At 41.9% G+C, this 15,000-nt stretch overlaps 2 protein-coding genes across 3 annotated transcripts in view; one reads left to right on the top strand and one right to left on the bottom strand.

Annotated features, from left to right (window-relative positions):
* Positions 1–471, bottom strand: part of mrpl46 (mitochondrial ribosomal protein L46) — a 6,589-nt gene extending 6,118 nt beyond the window's left edge. Inside the window, exon 1 of one of the 2 annotated variants that reach the window (XM_085351910.1) lies at positions 196–471. In XM_085351910.1, coding sequence (XP_085208036.1) covers positions 196–471 — 276 coding nt within the window. The remainder of the gene's footprint in view (positions 1–195) is intronic. The other variant, XM_085351917.1, reaches the window with a different exon arrangement.
* Positions 472–965: 494 nt separating this feature from the next.
* On the top strand, positions 966–10,881 carry mrps11 (mitochondrial ribosomal protein S11). Its single transcript, XM_085351901.1, has 6 exons — positions 966–1,135; positions 1,324–1,422; positions 4,698–4,796; positions 5,173–5,302; positions 9,422–9,487; positions 10,509–10,881. Exons 1-6 carry the CDS (start codon positions 1,047–1,049, stop codon positions 10,614–10,616), a joined length of 591 nt encoding a protein of 196 aa, XP_085208027.1. The 5' UTR covers positions 966–1,046; the 3' UTR covers positions 10,617–10,881.
* Positions 10,882–15,000: the final 4,119 nt, after the last annotated feature.

Genomic DNA, 15,000 nt, shown 5'->3' with positions numbered 1-15,000 from the left:
AGCCTTGATATAGTGATAGCTGTGAAATATAAATTGTAACATCCCCCAAGCGTCATATATTTCTGCCTAGAACCAACATGTGTGTTTTCTTTTCAAATGACCGCATGTACTTTGTGAACGCTAAGAAAAACAAAACAAAAACAGTTTATTCTTTTCACTCATAGTCTTCAGCCCTTCCATGATACGGAGACTCACCTGGTGAAGCATCTGTTTGAACTGTTGCTCGATAGGACTGCAGTCCGCTGAGATGACCGGCAGCCTTTGCAGACACACCGCTGCCATCAGAGTCCACGGAGAATTCGCTCTTTCCGCCGCTTCATTGATCTGAAAAGCCGCACGGCAAACAGTAGCGCTGGAAAACTGACGGAAGCCCGTGTTTCCGACGGGAGATCTGCTGAAACGAGACAGAAACTGCAGGAGAGGCCGACTTGCCATTCTTCCACAGGGCGCAGCCATCTTTTTCTGTTGCATTCAATGTACAAGCAAAAAAAAATAAAATAAATCCTAACATTAGAAAATGCTAAATAAAACAAAATGGAAGTAGGATTCTTTACATAATTTCTCTGCGGATAGTAGTTTATAGAGTAATTATATTATTTATTGTGTTTTAAGTAAAACGCTACAATGTTTGGTTGACGAAGATACGTTTTTATTAAACACAAAATGGCATAATGTCGAGGGGGTTTTTAAGTACTTGAAAGCACCATTTCCGTTCTCGACCCACAATTCTATGCGGGAAAACGGACAATCTATTTAACCATAACCGTGGGTGTGAAATGAAATTAATATATTTAAAAAACAATAATACGCCACTTATACACCCATACTAAATATTATCATTATATTTTAATTAAATGAAAACGGATTATAAGCAATGTATAAGTGAAGCTTCTACATATATTATTTTTTGAACGTGACGCCACCCCCGCACACCTCCGGGGGTATTACTGGTCTGGTCTGGTCTGGATCGCTTCCTCAATGTCACGTTTGTTGTGTGTAAAATTATTTAACGTCTGGCTGCAAGATTGTGTATAAGTGTGTGGAACATGAATAAATTTAGCTGTATATTGTTTAGCTCACTGAGTACCGTATGTCGACAGCTGTCTGCCCCTCTGAACGGAAATACGGCCTCTCTGTAAGTGCTTTATGGCTATGTTTTCTTAGCATTTATGTTAGCTGGCGGCTAGTTCTAGGCTGTAGCATTTGGATAACAAATAGTATTTTAGATGACACCTTTATAATTATGATTACAATATCAACAGAAGATTATGTTTAATATGACAGGTTCATAAAGTTGTTGCTAATTAAATTGCGTGTGTACAGATGTGGAAGCAGAGCGTTGCAGCGGACAATATGCAGCAGTGCTATCAGGCATCAGGAGAAAGAGGCATCCTCCAGCGCAGAGACTGCGAAGGACTTCAGGTCAGGCACAAATGTACATGCAAATGAAATGAAACAACATAAAGCAAGGTGTGCCAAAATGTACAGCTCAAACCGCCCCAACGCGGTTCTTGAACTCTTCTGGAGGGATGCACCATCATTTTCCAGAAAGATATTGCACAATTAGTTTATTTGAGAGCAACGAAGAACGCCCGAAAAGTTCACAGGCGTCTGGGTTGACTGCAAAATATATTGTGGATGGGGCATTTTGACATCCTGGAAGAAACTGGTTCCATTAGGATGGAAAGAAGCTTATATACTGATTTGCAGTAACTCTGTCTCCAGGTGGCCCATCCAGGTAGCCCTCAGGGGTACCCCTGAGCAAGGTACCGGTCCTACACACTGCTCCACGGGCGCCCAATGGCTGCCCACTGCTTCACAGAGTGAATGGGTTAAATGCACAGAGGAATTTCCCCACGAGGATCAATACATTAAATAACTGACCACAATATTATTTTCTGAAATTTTTGGTATTGAACCCATTTGTATGTATGTATGTATGAGAGTATCTATCTATCTATCTATCTATCTATCTATCTATACACTGCACACACATATACATCTGTTCTTCTACCACGGTCAGCTCATTGTGTCTGTACTGCATTGTGCTATGGCCTCTGGGTCTCCAATTGAATTGATGGAATGCACTCTTGGTCTCGCTATATACATAAAACATTTTTAAATGTAACTGGTAGCAAATAGCACAGTGGTCACACTTACTCCTTTCCCCCTATGCTGCTGAGGCTTTTAGGCTCTCCCAAATTCAGCTGGGTATCCTTGCTAAAGTACTTCCAAAATGAAGTAAACAAATGGAAGTTTGCTTAGCAAATGGTACATTCAGCTGCTCCCTTATTTCCCAAGGAGTTGCTACGGCAGATGGATCCACAAATTTGATTTGGCACAGATTTCTATGCTGGATGCCCTTTATGACACAACCCTGCCATTTATGCAAACTTTTGGTCTCCTGAAGCACAACATGCGTCTCCTCATGGAGTTGAACCGGGGAGCTTTCACGTGTAAGGTGAATGTGTTAATGGAATGGGGCCAGTTGGAAATTGGTTTGGCAAATGAAAGAGGAAAAAATGAGAGGGAGACATTCCTCACCTGTCACTTAATGGAAACTGCCATCTGAAAGTTATTTTGTTAGTTGGTTATAAAATATAAAATCAGTTTCGATTACCTTTTTTTATTTTTTGTGTCACACTGTTTTCCGGGGTCTGTAATTTGACAATCTGAGCAAAAGGAGAGTTAAATCAAATCGTGATAATATAACAAAGCCCCCCGGATGTCCTCACTGTTCAGCAGTCAGCAGTTCAGGTTTTATCTTTAATTTGAATTTATTTATTTAAAAGGGACAGTGCAGTTTAACATAGTTCAAGTGCAAGACATGAAACTGATGTACCGCACATAGGTTTATAGCTACTGCTAATTTTCAACAATTGTCCCTTGTTGGGCTTACAATCTAAATAGATACATTTTACAATAAAACATTTTCATAAAACCAAATTACATCATAAATACAATTACAATTAATAGACAATTTAAAATAAAATTTAAATCATTAGTTAAAATGACCACAACTTTGATTTCCCTTTAACCTTCAATGTAAAGGATCTAATGTCTGTAATCAATTTGATATCGGTTGGAAGTGTGTTCCACAGATGACAAGCCTTTATAGAAAAAGCTGACTGACCGAATGTAGATCTGCAATATAATATCTTGCAGTTGCCGTTCACCTTACTCCTAGTAATACGATTACTATCTTGTCTCTGGATGTATCTATTGAGACACTCTGTGGCCATCCTATTTGTACATTTAAAAACGAATTTAAGAAAACACAAACGATTAAAACTCTTAAAACTAAGTAGATTATATTTCTTTAAAATGTGACAGTGATGCCACCGAACAGATTTTTTATCCATTATTTTTAAAGATTGGTTATATAAGGATACCACAGGCTGAATTGTAGATGGTGCTGCTTGGGTCCAAACTGTCATACAATATGAAAAATGAGAAAATATAGAATGCATAAATATCTGAGCTGCTGAAGTGGGTATATAGTGCAAAATTAACTTAAAACAATTCAGATTAGCCTTGACCATCTTAGAAATCTTCTTTACATGCTTGTCAAATTTAAGATGTGAATCTAAGATTATTCCTAAAAACTTAAAATCTTTGACCTCCTTTATTTCTTCGTTCCCTAGGTTGATTTTAAAATCATCAGATGAACTTGAAAGTTGGCAGTTAGCTTTTAATATCCCAGTGTCACAAAATAGATTGTGACTAGTAAAATATCACAATCTATTTTGAATACTCAGTAATATATTATGGATATATGTAATCATTTTTCAGTTTGAATATTTGACATCAAAATAAGAACTTGTAAAATCCTAAACTTACTGCTAATGGGGTATGGATGAATTGGCACAAACCATGTATAGCGGGGGGTGGAGGGGGCACAGCTGTAAGAGGCTGATGGGGTGTTGTTTGTGAATGTCATCATTCAAAAAGAAAGTCACCTAGGAATTTCAACCTGATACCGGCATAGCTGCTAAGGTCCAAATCTCCATGACCTTGAACTCAAGGTCAAAGGTCAAGTTTTCTGAAAATCTTATGAACACAATAAATTGAGAAGGATGTTACCTAGGATTTTCATAGCTGCATCTATTAGGAGGTTCAGTGGTATGTTTTTGTTTTATTTTTTTAATGCATTCACTACTTTATTTCCTGCAGCACTAAAAAATATCAGCTGCTTGTTCTTGCTAATGTGGCCTGTATTGACATTTTCAGTCACATAAAAAAAGTTGTCTTCATTTTTTTCCCTTTCTCATTGCTATTCCTAACACATGTGCACCACAGTCATCAAATCTGCGCCCTGTCAACCACAATTTCCACCACTGTTTACTGATGGCTTTCACGTAGATTTAAATGTTCATTGTCTGCTTGAGCAGTCTTTCTGACTAAAGCTTCAGTGATGTGTACTTAATCTTTTCCTTCCACCATCTTAATACAAACCCCGAATTAACAGGGTTTTCATACATGTCCCACAGCATGACTGTATTGCTTACCTTTATCATGTGGTGCATTGATGTGAAAGGATGCTTGTCTTCATTCATTTATTCATGTTTTCTCTTTAATTTAACACCTGCCAGCATCATGTTTCACTGTCTACTGTCAGCAGACTAAGCTCCATTAAATAGAAGCACAGCCTGCTGCAGTATTATCATTAATGGCTAATCTTTGTTTTAATCCTACAGCTATTTACCTCCACTGCCTGGACATGACAGCACACTGAGATGGGGTGGGAAGAAGTTTGAAGACTTACCAATTGTTCACATTAAAGCCACATACAACAAGTAAGTGAAAGCAAACTCTTACATTTGTACTTACAATGTAAGTGTCAGAAAATATCTCTTAAAGAATATTCAAGATTCAGTCAGCACTTTCATTATTTTAGTCTTTCCTCTTTGTAATTTCAGACCCATTTGCCGTAGTGTTCTGATTTTATTAAGTAACCATGAAACCTGCTTTCAGAGGGAAAATTGCTGCTTGGATCTGTTATCATAATTCAGTGAAATCAGATGTTCTGCTGTGATTTAAATTTCCTATTAACAGTCATGGTGGCCATTGCTAAAAGCCACATATTAGTTAGAGTTCACGACTGCTGATTTGTCCTCACTGTAAAAATGCCCGGCAGTTTGCGACCCAGTAACTCGCTGTTCTCTCTACCAGCACTCACATCCAGCTGACAGACAGCGCAGGGCAGTCCGTGGTGAGGACATCCTGCGGAACAGAAGGTTTCAAAAATATCAAGAAGTCGACGCCGATCGCTGCTCAGACTGCGGGCATCTCTGCTGCTGCGGTGAGTTCGATACAACACAACGCTGGGCCACCTCATTATCCCTGCAGAAGATTGTTCCAATTAAATTAAAATTAGAGACTACAGCATCTGCTGCTTCTCCACTTTGTGCAGCGACACTTAATTCATGAATATTAAATGTTTGCTGTAAACAAACTGGCTTCTCTGAGGATTTTATAAAGGCTGCAGGCTAACAAAGTTATGGTCAGACAGATTTTCTTTTTCATTTGTTGTAATCAGCATAGTTGATAAATTAAGTTTTATTATAATGCTGCCATATTCAGTAGAGTTAAATTATACTTTCCTCTCATCAGTTTTTAAATGTTTTTGCTACAATTGAAAATTAAAAGTAGCTGTACACTTTTATTATCAGAATCAGAATCAGAATACTTTATTGATCCCTGGGGGAAATTATTTTTTGTTACAGTGCTCCATTTTAAACCAGCATTAAGACAAGACAGACAATACGCTAACTAAGAATAGTACAATATATATATATATACATACATACATACATACATACATACATACATAAGTCACTTATAAATAAATAGTTGGAAAAGAAACATGTGTAGCTGTAGCAGCAAACAGTGTGTTAAGTGGATGCGTTGTACAGGGAGATGGCCACAGGCAGGAATGATTTCCTGTGTCGTTCAGTGGTGCTTTTCGGTAATCTCAGTCTCTCACTGAACGTGCTCCTGTGACTGACCAGCATGTCATGGAGTGGGTGGGAGGTGTTATCCAACATTGTCTTTATCTTGGACAGCATCCGCCTCTCCGACACCACCTTGAGGGAGTCCAGCTCCATCCCCACAACATTACTGGCCTTACGGATTAGTTTATTAAGTCTGTTGGCATCTGCGACCCTCAGCCTGCTCCCCCAGCATGCAACAGCATAGAGGATCGCACTGGCCACAACAGACTCCTAGAAAATCCTCAGCATTTTCTGGCAGATGTTGAAGGACCTCAGTCGCCTCAAAAAATAGAGACGACTCTGGCCCTTCCTGTAAAGTGCTGTGGTGTTTTTAGCCCAGTCCAGTTTATTGTCAATGTGTACTCCAAGGTATTTATAGTCCTCCACAATGTCAACACTGACCCCCTGGATTGAAACAGGGGTCAAGTGTTTCCTGGTCTTCCTGAAGTCCACGATCAGTTCCTTGGTCTTTGCCACGTTGAGCTGCAGATGATTCTGCTCACACCACGTGACAAAGGAGTCGACCACAGCCCGGTACTCTGTCTCATCATCCCTGCTGATGCATCCAACCACCGCAGAGTCATCAGAAAACTTCTGAAGATGGCAGGTCTCTGTGCAGTGGCTGAAGTCTGTGGTGTAGAGGGTGAAGAGGAAGGGGGAGAGGACAGTCCCCTGTGGTGCCCCTGTGTTGCTAATCACCTTGTCAGACACACACTGTGGGAGACGTACATATTGTGGTCTTCCTGTCAGGTAATCAACAATCCAGGACACCAGAGAAGCATCCACCTGCATCGCTGCTAACTTATCACCCAGGAGGGTCGGCCTGATGGTGTTGAAAGCACTGGAAAAGTCAAAAAACATGACCCTCACAGTGCTCGCCGGCTGGTCCAGATGGGTGTAGACACGATTGAGCAGGTAGATGATGGCGTCCTCTGTTCCGAGACGAGGCTGATAAGCGAACTGAAGGGGATCCAGATGTGGTCTTACTATGGGTCGCAGCTGGTCCAGGATGAGCCTTTCCAGGGTCTTCATGATGTGGGAGGTCAGTGCCACGGGCCTGTAATCCTGGGGGCCACTGGGACGAGGCGTCTTTGGTACAGGGACGAGGCATGATGTCTTCCACATCACCGGGACCCTCTGCAGACTCAGACTCAGCATAAACAGTTTATGAAAGACTCCACACAGCTGGGGGGCACAGGTCTTGAGGACAAGGGGACTCACTCCGTCTGGTCCAGCAGACTTGCCTGAGTGAAGTCTCCTCATTTGCATCTCAACCTGGTATTGAGTGAAGGTGATGGGTGGGGGAGGGGTGTCAGGAATCTCACAGGAGGCAACATGTGAAGAGAGAGGCTGGCACAGTGGTGTGGCTCTGGATTCCAGGCTGACTACAGGTGAGGTTGTGGGGGTGGGAGCAGACACTGTGGTGTCGAATCTATTGAAAAACAGATTCAACTCGTCGGCTCTATTCTCACCTCCCTCAGTTCCCCTGCTGTTGGTTGGCCTGAATCCAGTGATGGTCTTCATGCCCCTCCACACCTCTCTCATGCTGTTCTGCTGGAGTTTCCACTCCAGCTTCCTCCTGTAATTGTCCTTAGCCTCTCTGATCTTGTCCTTTAGTAACACCTGGATCTTCCTCACCTCCTCTTTGTTGCCCCCTCTGAAAGCCCTCTTCTTGTTGTTGAGGAGGGCTTTGATGTCCTTAGTCACCCACGGCTTGTTATTTGGGTAACAATGAACAGTCTGAGCTGGAACAATGGAGTCGGTGCAGAAAGTTATGTAGCCTGTGATACACTCAGTAAGCCCATTGATGTCCTCGGCGTGAGGCTCACAGAGTGTTTCCCAGTCGGTCACCTCGAAACAGCCCTGTAGTTCCGCTATTGCCTCCTCTGACCACCTCCTAACAGTCCTGGTGGTCACAGGTTCCCTCCTCACAATTGGCACATAGCGGGGGGTGAGGTGAATCAGGTTATGATCTGACCTACCAAGTGGGGGGAGGGAGGAGGAGCTGTATGCATCCTTGACGTTAGCATACAGTAAGTCTAAAGTTTTCTCTCCCCTGGTGGGACAGTCCACATATTGTTTGAATGTTGGTAGTGTATTGTCCAGTGATACATGGTTGAAGTCACCCGAGATCACAATAAAGGCACTCGGGTGCTGAGTCTGTAGCCGAGCTATGGCAGAGTGGATAGTGTCACATGCAGCTGTGGGGTTAGCAGAGGGGGGAACATAAACAGCCACCAAGATGACGTGAGAGAATTCCCTGGGTAAATAATACGGCCTGAGTCCAACAGCACACAGTTCAGTGTCCGGGCAACAAATCCTTTCTTTGATTGTTATGTTGGCAGGGTTACACCACCGGTTGTTAACTAAAACAGCAAGCCCACCTCCTTTCCGCTTACCGCTAGCGATGCTGTCCCTGTCCGCCCGAACAGTGTGGAAGCCTTCCACGGAAGCATTCTCATCGGGAATGGCCTGGTGCAGCCATGATTCGGTGAAACACATCAGGCTACACTCTCGGTATTCCCTCTGACTCCGTACCAGTGCTGAGAGCTCGTCGATTTTAATTGCCAACGATCGCACATTTCCCATCACGATAGACGGCAGACACGGTTTAAACCTCCTCCTCGCTTCGAGCCTCCGCTGTCTCACCGTCACCTTTTTTCTTCTCTTCTGTCCTTGACCTCTGCATCCCCGATGTGTTTTCCTCCAAATTTCAGCTGGTACTTCTGCGGGCCTGGCCAGCGAGCCGGCCGGCATCAGGGCGATCAGCTGATCTCTGGAGTAAACAGTCCGTGCGTGTAGGAGATGTGCCGCGGTCCCGTTCCTTCATAAAAGTAACAGTTCCACGGCCACCAGAAGAACAAAAACTCTCTCAATCCACATGATTGAGTAAGAGATAGAAAACGGAGGAAAATACAAGTCAGAAAAAAAAAAATTAATTAAATTAATTAATTAATTAAAATTAAGAGTCTTTTCTACTGGTTTTGAGGGGTGGAAATCTTAAAGAATAATTCTTGTTTACCTCTTTGTCAATTAAGCCTCTTTGTATACATACCTAAAACTAACAGTTGAATACCTCTGGTTACTTTCTCTAGTAATGGCTGCTAAGCCGCGAAACTGTCACAAAGTAATGAAAGCTGCAGTTACTGTTTGTTGAAGTCGATCTTAAGACTCTAGTGAATGACATTAATTGGAGACCTGCTTATTCTGAACATGTTAGAAGTGGCAAAGCAGAGAAAAAGCCATAGACTCAGAGCAATGGTGTGTCTAAAGCTCCTCAACTGTGTTTTTAGTCAAGATTACTAATCACATCTATTAGCCTCAGAACCAGGAGAGGATTTCATTTGTTGGCTTTATTGGACTTTTCTGAACACCGGAGTCAAAGGGATGCTGCTCATCTCAGATTTTTCTTCTGTCCTTCTGCACAGAAAGCTACAGCCAAAGGAGTTAGCTTTGTGCGTGTTGTGGTCAAAGGTCTTGGTCCTGGGCGTTTGGTGAGTAGTTTCTATAAAGAAATCTTTAAAGCTATTCCAGATAAAACTACGATTTATTTTTAATTAGTGTTATTATTTTTGTATCTTGTTGTTTGGTCTGTCTTCAGACTGAAGACAGTTAACAGGGATGGAAGCCTCATTAAAACAGCCTATTAAAAGAATTGTTTTGGCTTAGTAGATGATAAACTTGTACTCGTACTTTTATTTGGTATCGAAATTTGTCATATTTCTGTTAAAGGCAAGCATACAGTCATAACCCAATAAGACAACCAATGAAAAGAGTTGGCTTATTTTCAGACGACTGGACAGGCAAACATGTGAAACTGAAACTTCTTAATATTATATGTAATTTTACCAACATACTGTTACAACATTACATAGATCCTTAACCTCTGAAGCAAATTCTCTGATGGCTGTACTCTGGGAAAACATTGATTGTTTGGTCAGTATGCTCCCATCTGTCTTTCTCATTGGGGTGAGAAATTGCTGATGTTATTTTCACAAGTAGAAAAATGCTACACTGACAGCTCACCAGGACCCATCTATTGTTTTTTGCAATCGGAGGAGCAGCCTTTAGTACATCATGTTAAAGTTATTGGTACGAGTGCATTTTGCTTAAATGTGCACAAGATTGACTTTTTCCTTTTGATTAATCTCATTTTAAAATAAAATGTATTTTATTTGTGTTACCTGTTTATTATGTTACCCTATCTGCACTGTTTGAAGAAGGATTAAAAAAAAAAAATCTAAAAAAAAAAATCAAGGAACCATTTGTATGAAGAAGGAAAATTTACTGCAGGATAACAGGATGAAAATGAAACTAGTTTTGTTCCGCTGACCCTGCTCTGTGCCGATATGCAAGTGGGCGGTCAATACCAGCAAACCTGTCACAGCATGAAGAAGTGGTCCTCTAATTATTTCCAGACTTGTCATAATGAGGATAATTTAAGGAGCGGCAGACATGTTGATCTGTTCCCATTAGCTTTCTTAATGAATGAATGCATTTTTCTCTGCTCTGCAGTCTGCAATCAAAGGTCTGACAATGGGAGGTCTGGAGGTGGTATCTATCACTGACAACACCCCCGTGCCACACAATGGATGCCGCCCACGGAAAGCCAGAAGGACGTGATCTTTGTGTGCCAGAATGCACTGCAACAGGAGGAAGCTTTTGTGTTGAATTATGCTAATAAAGAGTTTTGTTGTGTAGCTTTTCTGGCTCTGAGCTGACCTTACAAAAAGCGTTTTGGGGAAATAATTGCAGATGGGTGTTATTAATGAGCAGAGAACAGGCTTCTCAGTCCTCTGCTGCTACTGTTGGCAGATGAATAAACCTTCATTCTCACTGCAGGCGCTTTTATGTTCATTAGTAGACTGATGTTTGTACACAGCACAGAAACGGCTCTGCGTGGGAACAACTAGTAGCCACAGGAACCCTTGATCCTGACTATGCTACACAGCTGAACCTACAGGACTGCAGATTGATGCAAGATTGCCCAAGTTTAACCTTCTTGTGTGCCTTTTTATATTTTCAACTTTCAGCACATTAGACAGCCACACATCTATTTAACATGATATCAGTACAAAAGTCTCCTCTCTTCCCCCCCTCCATTCTTCTTTTCTTTACATTTTGATAGGAAAATGGGAAAGAAATGCATGGATTTTTTTTTTTTTTAAACATGCAAGTATACATGTGAATGTAGGATTTAAGGCACAAACAGTTTCTATCATTCTAATGAGCTTGAAAGTCAATATTTGATATGACGACCTTTATTCTTCAACCTAACCTGAACTCCAAGCAAACCTTGTCATTTCTTTAAACAGCCGTCAGGAACAGTTCCCCAGGCATCTTGAATGACAGCCAACATTTTTCCTTTGATGATGGCTGCCTTTTGTTTCCTTCTCTGTCAAGACGATCCCACATTGCTTGAACAGCGTTGAGACCCAGGCTCTGGGAGGCCAGTCCATGACTCATAGTTCTCTACTGTGTTTTTTCCATGCATGTATGGCGTTTACTGGCAGTGTGTTTGAGGTCATTATCATTCTGCAAAAATGGAGCCGTTGCCAGTCAGATGCTTTCCAGATGGCTTAAATGCTGGATAGAAATCTAACCGTAGCATTCTGCATACATGCTGACAGTGATTTGAACCAAAAATTTCAAATTTATTTTGGTCATTCCATAAGACCTGCTGTCAGTCCAGTTCTTGTGTAATTTGGAATACCTCTGCCTTTTTGTATCTGTTTCCATTTCCTTTAGAATGGCTCTGTAACATCCACACGCTCACTGAGACCATGATGAGACTTCAGCGAACAGTAGATGGATCAATTCGAGGCCAGATACACGTCTTTGGTCCTGTGTCAGGTCTTTGCTGAACTTTGTCGTATTTCTTAAGGGATTCACTTTCAGATCTGTTCATTTGCTCTACATCAGAGGTAGGCAACCCCAGGCCTCAAGTGCCGGTGTCCTGGAGGTTTTAGATGTGTCCATGACCCATCACAGCTGATTTAAAGGACTAAATGACTCCTCAGCATTTCTTGAAGTTCTCCAGAGGTCTGGTAATGAACTAATCATTTGATTCAGGTGTGTTAACCCAGGGTGGGATCTAAAACCTGCAGGACACCGGCACTCGAGGCCTGGAGTTGCCTACCCCTGCTCTACATAGTATTTTAACTCCTCCCACTTCATCTTTAGTCCAGTTCATCTTAAAGTACAAATATTATTTTTACTCCTGTTAAACAGTCTTTGGCATTTTTTTGTAGATTTTGATAAATAAATGGGAACAAATTATGTTTTTGCAACAAGCTGCTAGCAACAAAGTGCCTAAATATGCAATTAATTTCTTTTTCTGAGTTATGCTTCGATAGAACACTGGTTCACCCTTGAATTAGGTGCATTTTTATGCTTGAATTATTCATAGATCAGTGTTAGGTGCCTTAACAAAATAAAAAATTGATCTGAAAATGTTCAAATACAAGGACTGGACTTAAAATGAATGAAAAGGCACCCAATGTTCAAAGAAAATTCTTTAGAGCAGGGGTAGGCAGCTCCAGGCCTCGAGTGCCGGTGTCCTGCAGGTTTTAGATCCCACCCTGGGTTAACACACCTGAATCAAATGATTAGTTCATTACCAGACCTTGAAAGATCAATCCTGAGTGGGGAAATGTGGAAATGGAAGCAAGTATATACCAAGTACCATCAATTTTATTGTGTTTCAACATCTCTTCAAGATTTTCTTTGAACCTTTCTGGATATTTTTAACATTTGAGACACCCAGAAAATTTTTTACACCTTAACAGGTGCAAATGTTTTTAACCTAGTCAGTTAGTCAGTTTTACCATATAAGTGCACATAGTCAGTGCACGGTTTGGACAAAAATAGATTGCAACAGATGAAATGACTTACAGGGTCATGTGTTTGTGGGTTTCCAGTCTAAATGCTTCAGAGCTTTTTAAAAGCCTCACTGATACAGTGGTGATGAAAAAAAATACAGTATCACAAATAAAATACACGAAGACTAATCTGATGCTTTTGACCTACAAATATTGTATTTCATTAAAAGAACGACTACTATAACATGTGGCTTCCTGCCTGTTATGCCACCTCTGACCCCTGGTGACCCTGAATTGGGTACGTATTTAAGAAAATAGATGGATGAAGAAAAGTAGTTTTACCAACAATCTCCCGCTCTGCCTCAGGTTAAAAGCCTCATCGCTGCATATTTCAAACAACACAATGGGAGCCATTTTGTAAAATGTGGAACAGAACTGAGACTTATTGTCCTGCTGTTAATACAGACTCCACTGAGAGGTCTCATAAAATGCCATCTGCAAGCTAAATATTTTATTCATCTGCGTTCACATGGTATTTCATACACGCTAGAGGTGTTACCAAACTGATAAAACATGACTTTCTAGATTAAGAGAGAGATAAGATAAGATAAGATAGAACTTTATTAATCCCTCGGGTGGGTTCCTCTGGGAAATTCGACTTCCAAAAAAAGCACAGCAACGACCGAAGTTACAGTTACAGAACTGTTATATATATATATACATACATACACACACACACACACACACACACACACACACACACACACACACACACACATATATAAATACAGAGACAAATATAAATAAAATATACAAAGGGGATAAATAGAATAAATAGGAATAAAAAATAAAAATACAAGTGAATTGCACATTTCAAGTATTGAGTCTATTGCACTGTTGACTATTTACAAAAAGTATTGCACAAGGTATTGTACAGTGAGGTGCAGAGGCACTACAGCTTAGTTGTTCCCCCCTCCTTTGTCCTCCTGTTTCCCCTCCCTCTCCCCTCCAGAGAGGAGTTAAACAGTTTGATGGCGTGTGGGACAAAGGAGTTTTTAAGTCTGTTAGTTCTTGTCTTGGGGAGAAGCAACCTGTCACTGAACAGACTCTTCTGATTGTTTATGGCCGTGTGCAGAGGATGCCCAGCATTGTCCATAATGTCCATCAGTTTCTTTAATGTCCTTTTCTCTGCCACTGTCACCAGAGTGTCCAGCTTCATGCCGACCACAGAGCTAGCCCTCCTGATCAGTTTCTCCAGCCTGGATGAGTCCTTCTTTGCTGTGCTGCTCCCCCAGCACACCACAGCATAGAAAAGTACTCCAGCAACCACTGACTGGTAAAACATCCTCAGGAGCTTCCTGCAGATGTTAAAAGACCTCAGCCTCCTGAGGAAGTACAGTCGGCTTTGGGCTTTTTTATACAGGTGCTCTGTGTTGCATGACCAGTCCAGTTTATTGTCCACCCACAGCCCGAGGTACTTGTACTTGTTGACCACCTCCACCTCCTCCCCCTCTATCTGAACTGGCAGTGGACCTTCTCTGGACCTCCCGAAGTCCACAACCAGTTCCTTAGTCTTTGAGGTGTTGAGTTGCAGGTGGTTTGTGTGACTCCATGCGACAAAGTTCCTCACCAGACTTCTGTACTCCTCTTCTTGATCATCCCAGATACACCCCATGATGGCCGTGTCATCTGCAAACTTCTGAATGTGGCATAATTCAGAGTTGTAGCAGAAGTCAGAGGTGTACAGGGTGAAGAGAAGAGGGGACAGCACAGTTCCCTGTGGTGCTCCTGTGCTGCTGACCACTGTGTCAGACGTGATGTCCTTCAGCCTGACGTACTGTGGTCTGTCGGTGAGGTAGTCGGAGATCCAAGCCACCAGGCAGGGGTCCACCTCCATCCTGTTCAGTTTTTCCTGAAGCATACAGGGCCGGATGGTATTAAAGGCACTGGAAAAGTCAAGAAACAGGATCCTGACCGTGCCTTTTCCCCCATCCAGGTGTGAGTGGGCTCTGTGTAGGAGGTACAGGATGGCATCCTCCACTCCGACACCCACCTTGTATGCAAACTGTAGTGGGTCCTGGGCATGTTGTACCTGTGGTCGGAGGAGGTTGAGGAAGAGCCGCTCTAGAGTCTTCATAAGATGTGACGTCAGTGCCACCGGTCGGAAGTCATTCAGCTCATTTGGC

This window comes from Diplotaxodon limnothrissa, linkage group LG1 (genome assembly GCF_057381915.1).
Source record: "Diplotaxodon limnothrissa isolate DT_005_m linkage group LG1, D_limnothrissa_male_GT1.1, whole genome shotgun sequence".
NCBI classification, from domain to species: domain Eukaryota; kingdom Metazoa; phylum Chordata; class Actinopteri; order Cichliformes; family Cichlidae; genus Diplotaxodon; species Diplotaxodon limnothrissa.
Note: the sequence above shows the minus strand (reverse complement) of the source record. Positions and strands in the feature narration are given on the sequence as shown.

Excerpts from the sequence above, each read along its gene's own strand:
- mrps11 (XM_085351901.1), top strand. The coding sequence starts at position 1,047 with ATGAATAAATTTAGCTGTATATTGTTTAGCTCACTGAGTACCGTATGT. Across the intron at positions 1,423-4,697 it reads GAGACTGCGAAGGACTTCAG|CTATTTACCTCCACTGCCTG; the intron begins GTCAGGCACAAA and ends TTAATCCTACAG. Across the intron at positions 5,303-9,421 it reads CGGGCATCTCTGCTGCTGCG|AAAGCTACAGCCAAAGGAGT; the intron begins GTGAGTTCGATA and ends CCTTCTGCACAG.